Here is a 14886-nt window from a genome sequence, read left to right as displayed (position 1 = left end):
ATCTCAGGCATACTGCTATGTGGTTTTATTGTACTCTTCTTTGAAGCTAAGTGTCCAGGTAGACCATATTATGGAAAAACTGAGCAGTATGCTCCATTTTGTCAAACTTTTTGATGTCATTGAACACTAATTCCAGGTTAACTCAGAAGTGTGGAAGCTACTTCTAATCCTCATTCATTTTTAGTGGGTTTGTTAGCTAATACTATTTTATGGGAGTTATTTACATAACTGAATTTAACCTTTCTTCAAAGTCAGTAATTTCCCTCTTGGTGAGAAAAAAAATAAATCTGTGCAACTGGATTTTTTTCCATGTGTTTCGTAATGGCTGTTCTGAAATATTACAACTTTACTAACATACTTATGACTTATATCCCCTGCTCCTGATCCTCAGTAACATCTTTAAGATAACTAAATGCCTTTTCATAAGGCCAATGGCCATTTTCTTTCATCGAGTTTGTTGTTTATCAGTCCTCTTTCCCCTTATCAGGATTAGAAGGTCTTACACTGTTGGCAGATTCTTCTCTCCCTCCCTGTCAGCTTCTAAGTTCCTGGGTGCTGGGCTGACTTCTGCTGTACTGGCCTTGAAGGACCCAGGCACCCGGTCACCCTCAGAAAAGGGAGCATAACAGCACACAAGGTGCCGTCTATAAAATTAAGCAGCTACAAACCCTAAGCAGAACTTGGACCAGAACTGCTACAGAACAATGAAACTTGTGGAACCACTGCTGGCAAATGGCAGTATCTCAAGAGAAAACTAAAACTAAATCAGGCAGTTTGTCCTGCTCTGGGATACGTTTCTTTATGGGCGAGACAGACTGATGTGGGAGTCTACATGTAAACAAGTTCCAAAAAAAAAAAAAAAAAAAAAAAAAAGATAATTATTGCTTTTCTGTTTAAAAAAAAAACAAACGAACTCATTTATCTTGTTGCAGTTCTTATTATTTTTTTTATTACTTTGTACTGTTGTTTTAAATTGTTGATTATCTAATAGTGGGGGGAAAAACGTCCAAATGAAGCATCTGGACTGGATCTTCTTGCTGAAGTTAGCACTTCTTCCTATCTGAAGGAAAGTCTGCTTCTCCACAGGAATAGTTGCCTCTGTCACTTCTTCAACCTGTCCCTCTCCCCCAGGGAGCGGGACAGGAAGGATGGGTTCAGAGAAGCCTTGACTGTCAAAAGAAGAACTGCCCAGAAATGGAGGTTCCATGGGAGCTTATGGGTTGGCCTTGAGTTAGGGCTGTTCTGCCCTGATACTTTAAGGATGAGTGGAAATCAGAGGGCCTGCTGTCCTCTGGGCAGCTGTACAGGGACAGCGGAGGGGGTCCACAAGAGGGCCTGTGAGGTGCTTGGGACCTCATGTTGGGGTTTTCCACTCTGAGGATGAGAAGACCAATTAGGGATTACTCTCCTCAGGCAGTTCTCTCACTGGTCACTGAATGGATGATTGAAGGTTTAGCCAGGCCCCTCATGGCAGTGCACGAAGAATAGCTGGCTGTCAGTCATGCCTCTAGATAAGTTTGGACAGATTCGATCTATGTGATTTCTGGAATAGGAACTTGAGAAGGAAGCTTAGGTGTAGGGGCACAGGTATGTCAATGGCTCTCCCACATTAGTTGACCCCCATGTACCTCAACAGAGTGTTGCTGAACTAAGAGCTAAGCCAGTTGTATTCATGTTCTTGGTGATGCCTACGCCAAGACGCTACTAGATAATCCCATTGTGCCCCTTTTTATTGGATGTTTCTAGTATTTTGCTTCCCTGCATTGTGTAGATGCAGGAGATAGTAGTGACTGTTAACCTGTCTGGTGGAATAGTGGGGGCAGGTGTCCTCTATCAGCCAAATTATAGCATTTCTCCCTTTGGCTTATACTTTCTGGGAAGGCCTGTGGTGCAGAGGGCGTGTTTAGAGGTTTGGTGGTTGGTTGTGTGTGTTTGATTCAGTCAAGCTCAGTGAAGTTTGGATTCTCTGGGGAGACTGCCAGCAGCCTTACTATGCACCAGTTCCTGAGATCTTCCAGAAGATAAAAGTAACAGAAATTTGGCAAAGATAAAATATACTTTTGTCTTTAAAATTATGTTGAAATAAGGGTCAGTCTGAATACAGGCTATAACTGGCTGAGTATAGGTTCGTTAAAAACCCATTTGAGCTTTATGAAAATCTATTAGGAGCAATTAACAATGAAAGGATATCAGAGTATCCTTCAATAGAAGGCGTCCAACAGTAGGTACCTTCTATCTTATATTTGTTAAAGCTTTTGGTGTTTTATGACTCTCCTAACAGATCCAGAGCAATCAGATGCCAATAGTGTATTTTACACATAGAAGATCTTATCAAAATGGAAATTGGAAGGATGGCCTACAGCATATCATGCTGTTAACAATTAATGATCTAGATGATAAGACAGTGAGTAAGCTTGGTTAAATCTGAATTACTGATATCATGCTGTTGAAAGAAAGGACTTCTGCTTTACACTTTTCTTCTCATTTTAGTACGTGTAGGTTGTTTGTTTTTTTGAGTATGCACTCCTAGTGTGTGTCTGGTTTTGCATGTCATCATCTCTCAGGTTGATTGATCAGGTAGAGACCAGAACAGTTCACTGCATTGATTAGACATGCAGAAACTTCAGTTCTTTATTCAAGAGGAGATGGTACCTCAGGTGTTGGTTTTAAAGGAACCTAACAGTTAATTAGGTAGTAGATTTTTTTTTATGCTGACAATTTCTTGTTGCTTCACTTCCCAAATATGTTACTGAATGCTCCATTGGAGCAACATTTCCAAATCAGTCTTTTCAAAATTAATACTTCAAATTGATCTGTCTGTCTACAGAATGTGTGAACATGTTCAGAAGCAGCTCATAACATTACTGCATGGAGCAGATTTTCTAATGTTTGTTGTTTTTTTAACTGTGTGTTCCCCTGGGGAGCTAATCTTTAATTTTGACTTCTGTTCTTCAAAGTGACTTGCACAACTGCAGGTTGCACTACCAAAGATAAAGTGTTTCTTTGCAAAATTACCGTAAAACCTTTTTAGTAGCTGAAAATGTAGAGTCAGAATAATACAATTTGGAGTGGACCCATAAGGGCCATCGAATCCAGCTCCTGGCTCCACACAGGACCACTCAAAATTCAAGCCCTGTCTCTGAGAGCATTGTCCAAACAGTCCTTGAACTCCATGCAGCATGTGTGCAGCGCAACACCTTCTCTGGTCTAAGAGAACTTATAGTTTGAAGTGCTTAGAAAGTTCCTTTGTAAATGGCTTTTCATAGATTTGTTGCTATAATTGAAGTGATGCCTAAAACAGTTGATGTCAATGCCACCACATTGCTACTGTTATTAAATTTGGGGGTTGATTTCAGGTTTAGCTGTTGGCATCTAAATTCAGACTAGCTTTGGTTATATTTTTAATATAGACATAGCTTAGCTGTATTCCCTGTGAAAATTTGAATGTTTTGTCATCTTTAATTTTCTTTGCAGCATCCTTCTCACATGGTTTGTATTATTATCCTAACTTCTAAAATAAGGGTACAGAGCCATGGTAGGTTTTATTTATTTACTTATTTATTCACTGTCCAGGTTAAACGCCAAGAACAAAACTCCAACCAAAATTTTAAATACAAATGTCAGTCACTTATGGCTGATGCATATAATTTAATTCTCTCATAATGACTTCTTGTCCTATCTAGCAACATATGCTAAAATGCATGTTCATAGCATTTGTTGTTGTGTTGTTGTTACAGTTCTGGGGAAGCTCTTAGCATGCTCTACCCAGCAAATGGCTTTATCTGTAGAACAGACAGGCATTGACATGTGACAGGCAATTGTAGGAAAGAAATAGCAAAGGGTGAGACTGCCAAAGTGGTGATAATTTTTTTAACCTTTGAAAATGGAGAGAATGGGGCACCAGATTTTTGATAGCGAGGGGCAGCTGTTGATTGAGATCTGGATTATCACTCACATTTTATTTAGAATGCAGTTGTTGTTTGACATGTATGTATCTCTTCCTTCAGTTGCTGGAGAAGTTGTAATGGGGAATGCTTAGAAAGATTATTTGATCTTGGTTTACAGTTGTGGAGTTCTGTTTGCACAAGAATGGCAGTGGCTTTTTTGTGGTTTACATTTTGAAAAAGGACAGTCTCTAAAAAGAGCCTCCATTTTCTGAAGGCCATTGTTAGTGAATGTCAGATGTTTGTCTAAGAAGTCCCCACTTATCCACTGTTAGTCATCAACTTCTGAGTCATGCTCTGATTTTTACCAACTGCTGCTACTGAGAATTCTTTCAACAAACTTATTCTTAATGCAATTGTAATAATTGGGAACAAACAGAACATGTTCTGCTGAGGATGTTTAGCCTCAAATTGAGCCTAGAGCATGTTCTTGAGATTCTTTCATTCTTCACACAAAATAGAAAGTAACATTGACCTTAGTGTTGCTGGATGGTTTGTTACTCGCCAGTATGTTTACATGTATTTACCTAAAGAACACTGTATGCATTTGTTAAGCATATCATGCTTATCATGCTTTCAGTAACTACCCTGTTGACTTGGTTGCTGTCTTTTAGCCGCTTGCACTCAGAGTATTTTATGTAGTGCTGCCCTCCTCTCTGTCTTGAATTTCATTTAACAGTTAGACCAAGCAAACTTCTCGAGAGGATTTTGCAGTCATGATACTTGCAGACAGGCTTGAAAGCAGTTATTCCAAATGCTCTTTTCTAATGTTTTCTTTGACCCTAAATATATTTTCCTCTTTAACTTACTGTTTAGTGGCAAAAGAGATTTCCTTGGCCTACTCTTAATAAAATGGAAATCAAAGCTGCCATTGATGCAACTGAAATATAATGATTTGATTTCTTAGTATGTCACATTACTGTGAAGATCAAAAGAATGATTCAGCTCTCACTTGTATCTCTGGTAGTCAAAGTGATGAAAATAGCATGAAATTAATCCTTGAGGAGAAATCTTTCTGCTTTTCCATGGTCTTTCTGTGTTCCGGTTTCTTTCCAATTTCAGGTCATAGATTGATAGAAAACAGCAGTTGGCTTATTGGGTTTAAGTGTCTGTACATTTATGCATTTCAAAATTAGACAAAGTATTCCTTCTGAACTAAATTGTTCTTGTTTTTTCTTCTCCATTCCCATTTTTCCAATCTTTCTTGAACTCTTCTCCCTCCCTTACCCCAATTTTCCCTCTAAAAATATCCTTAGGAATGACTTGCTGATGGTGTGCCGCCAGCTGAATATGGAGGAGTCTGTCGCTGAGATCATGCACCAGCTGGGAGCAGATGAAAGTGGAAAAATTTCCTTCCAGGATTTTAGTCAGTGCCGCATGCAACTGGTGCGAGAAATCAGGAAGGAGGAAGTGGAGCTTTCTGTGAAATCAGATGACTCTTGTAAAAAGAAAAAGTTAAGAGATAGGATAGCTTCCTGGCCAACTAGCAGCAATAACAGTTTAGGTAGGTATGACATCTAAATGTCCTGCTGATGTTGTTTAACAGACAATAAGCTCTGAGATTGTTGCTACTAATTCTTTTTGGCATCAGAATGTTCCCTGAAGAGTTTTTAGAATATGCTTTGGCATAAATTTGTCACGTGTTAACATGTTGTTACAACTAATGCATCCATGTTGTTTGGTGGGTATACAAATATGTGTGAAGAATGTCATCTTCTAAAAACCATACTCACTCAAGACAACATTTCTTGAAAGACAGGATTTGTGGTTATATTTTTATCCTGCAAATGCTGTGTCAGGTATATCCAACCTGCAGCCTGTCGGCCACATGCAGCCCAACAGAGCTGCACTGCAGCTACCCTCTGCCTCATGCCATCATGGTGGCAGCTCTGCCCTGGCCCTGGGCTCACACCCTTTGCTCATGACTACCAAACAGTTTTGGGTGATCAGCACGCTGTGGGCTGGAACCAAGGGTAGAGGAGGGTGCAGGGCAGTGCTGATTCTCCTTCTGCTGTCTGTCACACACATGCACTCTCCAACCCCGCATGTATTGCACATAGCATGTGCTTGAGCCTCTTGTTGAGTAAAATGCAGTGATTGCCAATACTGATATTTCAACCTGACTCACAGCATCTCAATAGAAAACTGAACCCAGAAAAATTGTGTATGAAAGAAAAAATGGACAGATTACTACATTTTTGTCAAGATAAATAGTATGGCAGTATGCTTAATTTGTAAGAAAAGCATGTCAGTTTTCAAAGATTACAATTTGAAAAGACATCATATTCAGAAACATACTACCAAATTTGATGTATAGCAAGGAAAACTTTGTAAAGACAAAACAGAGGAGCGAAAAAAATGTCTGTCATCTCAACAAAATCTTTTAAAAAGTTAAAATTCAAATGGGCTCTGTTATAAAAGGTGGTTACATGGTAGCAAATCTGAATGCAAAAAAATCAAAACTATTGATCGACGGTGAGTTTATTAAGCAATGTTTGGAAAGTGTGGCAGATATAGTTGGTCCTGATATCTGGTAATAGCTGCTGATGACACCCCAGAGATGGTTGTTAAAAAAGTGGGACTTTATAAAGTTAATAGAAGACGATGCAATTGCCACTGGCAGCTCAGTGTTTGCTGAAATAGCACTGTACTGTACATCACAAAAATTTATGTTTGAAAGCTTTAAAATTGGGCAGAGTCATGCAAATAGTCATCAAAGTTGTGAATTTTGTATAGTCCGAGGGAATTAATTGTTGCCAATTCCTGGACTTCCTTAAAAGAATGGATGCTGATTATGGAGACATCATTTACTTTTCCAAAGGAAGGTGACTAAGTTGGGGTGAAGTGCTAAAAAGATTTTACATATTGCAAAATAAGATCAGAGGGAAAATTTGTGCCAGAATGTGAAGATGAAAAACGGCTCGCTGATTTTGCATTTTTGATGAATTTGAATGCTTGTTTAAATGAGATAAACATGTGTCTTCAAGCTGAAAATCAACTTACCTGTGCTGTGTTTCAAACCATAACAGTGTTTGAAATGAAACAAATTATGGCGAGCTCAAGTTATAGCAAATAATTGTATGCATATTTATGTTTTGGCTAAACACAGTCCTAAATTAAATTAGGAATATGTTTTGCTCTTTTTTATTCTCAGATATACTTCACACATCTTTCTGACCAGTTTGTTTCTCTTTATTCTGGATCTTCATGTTACTGACTTGTGATTCCTTTTCGTTAGTCAACCTCCAAAAATGTAAAGCACTATGTGTGTTGGTTCTTAGTTTTAGTCTGTGAAAGAGTTCACACTGCACTTTCTTATAGTAACTCTTTTTACATGTATTTATGTCTTGTCTCAGACCACCTTCACTGTGAAGAAGTTCTTTTGCATGTTGGTGTGGAACTTCCTGTGCTCCAATTTGTGGCCATTTCCCTTTGTCCTGTCCCCTAGACCACTGAAAAGAGGTTGGCCATATCCCTTTGTCTGCCCTCTCAGTCTTCTTTTCTCAAGGCTGAATAGGTCCAGGTGTCTCAGCTTTTCCTCAAAGGGGAGATGCTCCAGGCCCTTTATCACTGTGGCCTTCTGCTGGACTCCCTTCAGGAGATCGCAGTCTCTTTTGTACCAGGGATTCCAGAATGGATAAAGTACTCCAGGTAAGGCCTGACCAGGGCACAGCAGAGGGGGAAGATCACCTCCCTTGACCTGCTGACCACTCCTTTTAATGCAACCTAGGATAGGATCCCACTGGCCTTTTTGGCCACCAAGCCACACTGCTGGCTTATCACCAGCCTGTCATCCATGTCCCTCAGATCCTTTTTTGCAGAGCTCTTCTCCAGCAGGTCATCCCCCCAACCTGTACTGATACAGTCCTTCTCAGGCGCAAGACTCTGTGCTTGCTTTTGTTAAACCTCATCTGATTTCTTACCTAAATCACCTACTGCAGCTGCATCAGACATGTTCCTTAGCTCATATATTTGATTATCTTCACCTCCTTTCTTATACTGGTGGTTCTTCTAGCGCTGTCACTGTTCCATTTTCTGTGCTTGCTCTCCACCATTTGGCTGCTAGACATTTCTTGTCAGCTTGGGCTTTAAATCCTTGTTTCTTGGATAGATCGGCTTAATAATTATGGTTTATAATTATAAAATTATTTTTAATAAAATTGGGCCTGAATTTGACCATGGGAAGGTCTGTATTACAGTCTCAAAATGTATCCCACAAAGAAATCTTGTTAACTGCTGTCCCAAACTCATATGACAAACATTTAAATTTGGTAATGAATCCAGTTCAATCTCTACTCTTTTTCTCCTATTGTCTAGCATCTTCTTGTTGTATGAAAGTAATTTACTACATTTTAAAGTTGATTAATGAATTAATATTTCTCTTCATATATGTTTTTTAAAGTTAATTCTTGAATAACTCCAAATTTCTTACCTTGTTCTATCCTGCTTTGTGCTGACGAAGCCTGACCCGTAAGCCTATGGGAACTGTTTCTGTACTTGTTTCTGTACTTGTTCTGCAGTGACTTTTGCGTAGTCTTTAAGACTTTGCAATAATTGGAGAACGTATGGAGACGTTCTCTTATGTAAGCAAAAAAGAGAATGTGAGAAAGCAATAATGCGGATTTGCAGTGCATCACATTTTTAATTGGTTGTAAAAGTAAACCATTGTGGCAGCACTATCCAAGGTGTTCTATAGATACTTTTTTAAGCAGTCAAGGAAACACTGCTGTCATGTATCTCTGAGATATGGTATAGTGCACTGAGTATGAACGTAATGAGAGTCAGGAAATTATTCTTGCAATCAAGCCTGAATTATGATCTGAATTTACTTCCAAGTCTTCAAGAGCTCATGCATGCACTCTTCTAGTGATCAAAGAGTATTATATTGAGCAGTTTACTACTGCTTTCTACACATTGTTTAAAAGAGGAGAAGTTATAAAGGTGGAAATTCAAATATATAAGCTTGGCAGGTTTTGTGTGCATTTATTCGGACAGGGAAAACTTTTGTCATAGCCATTACTTTCAAAGGTAGTTTATAAAGGATTTTTCTTGGGATTTATTTCAACATAGTATGTTAGAGGTCTTTTTCAACCTCAATGTTTCTGTGATTCTAATGCATCAGCTACTGGTATTCCTTGAAAACCTTTATTGTGTATCTATGTGGGATGCATAAACAACACAGAAACTGCACTGAGCAGCAGGGGTCCTGGTGATCTGAAGCAGACAGTACAGCTTCTCTGATGGACGCACCACATTGCAGGTTAGGATGTAAGGAAATTACCACTCAGGTAGCATTTTGTGTAGGCTTTTCTTGTTGCTGGTCACAGTTTCTTTGCAAAGAGTGAGAGAATGTATGAATATATCTATACAAAAAACATCTTTGTATCCTCTAATTATTGCAGTATTAAGTAAATAACTGGAGATAAAAAGTCCTAAGAAATAATTTCTGGTAAATCACTGTTGAACTTCTCTGTCTCACCTATCAGTTTTTAGTGTTGATAAGGATATTACAGTACATTTGTCCTCAAATCTTTCTTCTCCTGTACAGAAGTAAGGTATCTTGGTAGCAGCGTTAGTCAAGGTACAGGACTCATTGTATGTGTTCTCATCAAACCAAACCTGCCTCCATGTCTAAAAAAGAAAATGATTGGAAATTCTAATCTTTTATTCAGATGCATGAAAAAGGACGCTTTTAAATTATCAGAATGATTTTTTTTTTCTACTGCTTGAGTATCAGCAAGTCAGGGCTGTTATTAATAATTGTTATTAATAATAATACAGTTCTCACACCGTTAAAGTCAATGGGTGCTTACATTTGCAAGTGTTAACCAGTGATTCTTCTGTAGATGAAACTGAATGTGAACTCTGTTAATTTAATATTCTTCTAACATTACTTAAAAATTATTAGATATGAGTAACTTCTGAAAGTGTTGCTGGACATTTGCAATGATTGTATGCTAACCTGACTTTTTAGTATATCACTTATGTAGGAAATACAAGAAGAATGTCAGCTACTGACCAGATCTATGGGAGCTATTTCAGTTATGAAGACTGAAAAGCCATAATGGTTATATTAAATCTGTGTGAATAGTCTGTCCAGGGGTGGAATTGAATTGCTTGTCAAAGGAGCCCCTGTAGAACAACTGAACTATGCCTCTAATGATCTAAGGCAGGAAATGACTTAAACAGCGTTGGCTTTTGTCAGGTTGTTCAATATTAATGGTTTTACATGTATTAAGTAAAAGCCAGAATTGGAATTGTTTTATGCCCCTTATGCTGGTAGATAGGAATGGGGAGCAGAATAGGCCCTGCATAATCCATGGTGACGTGGTTTTGGGTCTGCTCTGAAAGCTGGACACTCCTAAGTCCATGGGGCTGGATGGATTTCACCCTAGAGTGCTGAGGGAGTTGGCAGATGTGGTTGCCAAGTCACTCTCTGTCATCCTTTGGCAGCCCTGGCTAACAAGGGGTGTCCTGGTGGACTGGAGACTGGCAGATGTGATGCCCATCTTCAAAAAGTGCCAGAAAGATGATCCTGGTAGCTACAGAGCTATCAGTCTCACCCTGGTGCTGGGGAAAGTTACGGTACAGATAATCTCAGGAGCCATCATGGATCAATTAGAAGTCAGACAGGGGATCAGGCCCAGACAGCATGGGTTCATGAATTCTAGATGCTGTTTGACAAAGCTGATTTTGTTGTATGACAACATGACTTGCTTAGTGGCCTGTAAGGCTGTAGATGTGGTCTATGTGGACTTCAGTAAAGTCTTTAACACTGTCCCCCACAACAACCTCATGGAGAAGCAGACTGCCCATTGTTTGGATGGGCATCTTCCTTGGCTGGGCCGAAAGAGTTGTGATCAGTGGAGTTAAATCCAGTTGGCAGCCAGTCATGAGTGGTGTTCCCCAGCAATCATCACTGGGGCCACTTCTGTTTAACATCTTTATTAACAATCTTGACCGAGGGGATTGAGTGCACCCTTAGTATGTTTGCAGATGACACCAATTTGGGAGGGAGTATTGATCTGCCTGAGGGGAGAAAGGCACCACAGAGGGACCTGGATAGACTGGATCAATGGGCCAAGATAAACCATATGAGTTTCAGTAGGGACAAGTGTTGGGTCTTGCATTTTGATCACAACAATCCCATAGAACCCTACAGGCTTGGGGAGGAGTGGTTGGAAAGCTGCCTGATGAAAAAGGACCTTGGTGTACTGATGGACAGTCATCTGAATATGAGCCAGCAGTGTGCCCAGGTGGCCAAGAGGGCCAATGGCATCCTGGCCTGTATCAGGAATGGTGTGGTGAGCAGGATTAGGGAAGTAATCCTGCCCTTGTACTCGGCATTGGTGAGGCCACACCTTGAGTACTGTGTTCAGTTTTGGGCACCTCAATACAGAAAAGACTGGAGCAGATCCAAAGAAGGGCAAGAAGACTTGTGAAGTTCTTGGAGAATATACCCTACAAGGAGTGACTGAAGGAGCTGGGGCTGTTTAGTCTGCGGAAGAGGAGGCTGAGAGAACACTTTACTGCTCTCTTCAAATACCTGTAATGCAATTGCAGTGAGAGTGGGACTAGTCTCTTCTCACTGGTGACAGGTGACAGGAAGAGGGGAAATGGCCTCAAGTTTTGTGAGGAGAGGTTTAGGTTGGATATGAGGAAAAACTTCTTTACAGAGAGGGTTGTTAAGCACTGATTCCAGGAATAGGTTCCCCAGGGAGCACCATCCCTTAAGGTGTTTAAAAACCATATGTATGCAGTGCTCAGGGACATGATTTAGCATTGTGTTCTTAGAGTTCAGGAAGTATGGCTTGATTGTGTTCAGGCTTGATATTGAAAGCCTTTTCCAACCTGAGCAATTGACTCTATGATTCTATAACAGGATTGTCAACCTGTGAGCAAACTGCATTTGAAGTACTGCATCTAAACCTCTGTGTGAGCATTCAGTACGCATTAACAAACATAAATGGAGAATACTTTACAGGGTTTCAGCTACAAGAGCATTCTTGTCTATGCTAAATTTTTTGTTACACTTAAAGGCATGAAGTAATTTTTAATCTGTCAGTCAAATCTTGTCTTTTCTTTCCATCTTTTCTTTGTATTTTCATGCCAAACAAATTGTTATGTAATTCAGTTAATTTGATATTGATGAATATTTTTGTGATCTCTGTAATGCTGTGAAACTTTCAGATTGATTCAGAATGCTGCTTAAGCTTTTTTGATATATATTTACTTGTGTTGGTACTGTTTTGGTTTGTTTTGGGGCTTTTTGTTCTTTGAGGCATTCAGAAAGTACAAAATATAAACAAAAATTATCAAAGGTATCTGATGCATTTTTCTGGCAATGACAAGGCCAAAACCATTTTAGGACAAAACCAGCTTAGTTCAGTTTGCCTCTTCCATCTAATTTCTTGAAACAGATTTCTCCCATGCCTTATTAAACAGGGTGGAGTATAGCTGTAGCTAGTTCACATAGGGGTTGTTGTGTTTCAATCCTAAGGTGTAAGAGGATGAAATAATACTGTATAACATAATACCTTTGATCAGTGTTCATCAAGCCAAATACAAGTATGGTGAGAGGAACAAGAACTTGATGATGATCCAACACATTCCTCAGAATTTAGTGCACAAATTGAATTAAAGATTAGCAACAACAACAAAAAGAAAACAACTATAAAATAGACTTGTAGAGTAAAATAATGTTTTTTGAATGGAGAAGGATTCAGTAAGTCAATCAGAATTTTGAATATGAAATGAAATGTATGTGAAAGAAGAAAAACATTCTGCTCACTGATTACCTTACTGTGCTTTTCTGGGTGATCAGATTTGTGAAATGGGATGGTGGACTCAGATGGACTGTATCTCCTGGAATTGTTTTATACATGTGCTGAAGTATGAGGAAAGTGATTAAAGCAAATTATTTGGCATTTGATAACAAAATCATTGGCTTATTGAAATACTCTTTGAGACTGGGGCTAACACATGAACAGAGACTAATTCAGTCTTTACCCACTCAGAAGAAAATTCACCAGTCTCTAGAACTAAATTTCTCCCAGAAACCTTAAGCTGTGTTCAGCGTATACAAAAATTGTATCTTTATTATTTTATTTGCTCAAAAGTGTTTGAGTAACTAAATGCCACTGATACATAATAGAAAATTGTGATCAGATATTTTGATCTCTGCTAAGACTGTGCTCAGTTAAGTATAACTAAATGAACTTGAGCCCCTATGCACTTGTAGTGTCTTACATTGTCACCTGTCTTTTTGATTGCCATTTGCAAGCCACATTGGAGAAGCTGTTTCAGAATAATCTCAAAGTATTCCTGATATACTGGATCCTTCAGATATCCATAATATCTTGATACTTCTGCTCTGTGAGCAAGGTCCATCAGCACAGTCTGATGAATTTATCCTTCACCAAACCAAAAAAAAACCATAGCTGTAGTCATGTTAGACACCTGCTTCTCATTGCCATATGTGAGAGTCTTATCAATCAGTGTATCCAACCACAGGTGGTGCAGTCTACAGAGGACACAGCAGTGCTGATATTGTTAATTCAGTGAATATGAGAGCTCTTTTGCCAGTCATCGTCCTTTGAGTAACAGAGATTTACAGTGCACATACTCTTAATGCCATATTTACCTCAGTAAAAACAAGTATGATGTAACATGCTGTCAATTTTATGGCTGTCTCCTGTATTCCTATCGTGGAGATACCAGAACTGATTCCCTATCTCCTTCAGGCTCTTGAGGAATCTGTGCTTCAGTTCTGTTGGTTGCAGATTCTTCTGGTGTACTGTATACAGTAGCCACAAGAGGGCAGATATGTGTAGCACTGTATGTAGTACGCAGCATGTAATAAATGTGTGCTTTGGGTGTTGAACTATTGGTAACGATGTCTTAGTTCAGCTATGTTGGACAGCTTGCAACATGTATTTGTAGGTAACTTACAGTTGATGCATACTTTCAATGTAAAAGTAGTCAAATTAATTTTTAATTGTTACCTGTACCTGTGATAATGAATCATGTTAATTATATTAGTATAAAGTGCAGTTCTTTGTTTCATGTTGTTTTCTACTTACATACTCAAAGACTAGTGTATTCTCTTTACAATAAGTGAGGAAAGCCACCTCTGAGTTTCCTAGGTCAGTTTGTTAGATATGACTGCTTTGCAGGGGGGTAAGGATGTTGATCTTAAGAGACATTTTGGTTGCTACCTTGCTTCCCTTTTCACTGCCCTTTTGCAGCTTAAAATTTTGGGTGAGGGAGTGGGAAAGCACTGTACTAGTTGTTACATAGTTTATTCTTTCTCCATAGCATTTTACTAATTAAACAATAAAAACTGATCAGTAAACACTTGCTTATATGTTTATGCAAGAGAGAGAAATAGCTATAAAATAAACTCTGCATCTGTGAGACCCTACCTGGAGTGCTGCATCCAGTTCTGGGGCTACCAGTATGAGAAGGGCATTTGTTGAAGCGAGTCCAAAGGACAGCCATGAAGATGATCAGAGAGCTGGAGCACCTGCCCTGTGAAGACACACAGCCTGGAGAAGGCTGCTAGGAGACCTTATAGAAGGAGACCTTCTAGTACCTGAAGGGGGTCTATAGAAAAGCTGGGTTGGGACTTTTTATATGGGCATTTATTGACAAGACAAGAGAAATGGTTTTAAACTGGAAGAGGGTAGATTTAGACTAGATATTAGGAAGAAATTCTTTACCGTGAGGGTGATGAGACACTGGAACAGGTTGCCCAGAGTGGTTGCGGATGCCCCCTCCCTGGAAGCATTCAAGGCCAGGCTGGATGGGGCTTTGAGCAGCCTGGTCTAGAGGGAGGTGTCCCTGCCTATATCATGGGGGTTGGAACTCAATAATCTTAACAGTCCCTTGCAACACAAACCATTCTATGATTCTCTTAAGCATTCATTGTTTGTCACTAAAT

At 39.3% G+C, this 14886-nt stretch overlaps 1 protein-coding gene across 1 annotated transcript in view; it reads left to right on the top strand.

Annotated features, from left to right (window-relative positions):
- The window catches only part of MCC (MCC regulator of WNT signaling pathway), a 187087-nt gene that overhangs the window by 10893 nt on the left and 161308 nt on the right, over positions 1–14886 (top strand). Inside the window, exon 2 of the mRNA XM_072360527.1 lies at positions 5201–5448. Within this exon, the coding sequence (XP_072216628.1) occupies positions 5201–5448 (248 nt within the window). The remainder of the gene's footprint in view (positions 1–5200; positions 5449–14886) is intronic.

This window comes from Excalfactoria chinensis, chromosome Z (assembly GCF_039878825.1).
Source record: "Excalfactoria chinensis isolate bCotChi1 chromosome Z, bCotChi1.hap2, whole genome shotgun sequence".
In the NCBI taxonomy this organism is placed as follows: domain Eukaryota; kingdom Metazoa; phylum Chordata; class Aves; order Galliformes; family Phasianidae; genus Excalfactoria; species Excalfactoria chinensis.
Note: the sequence above shows the minus strand (reverse complement) of the source record. Positions and strands in the feature narration are given on the sequence as shown.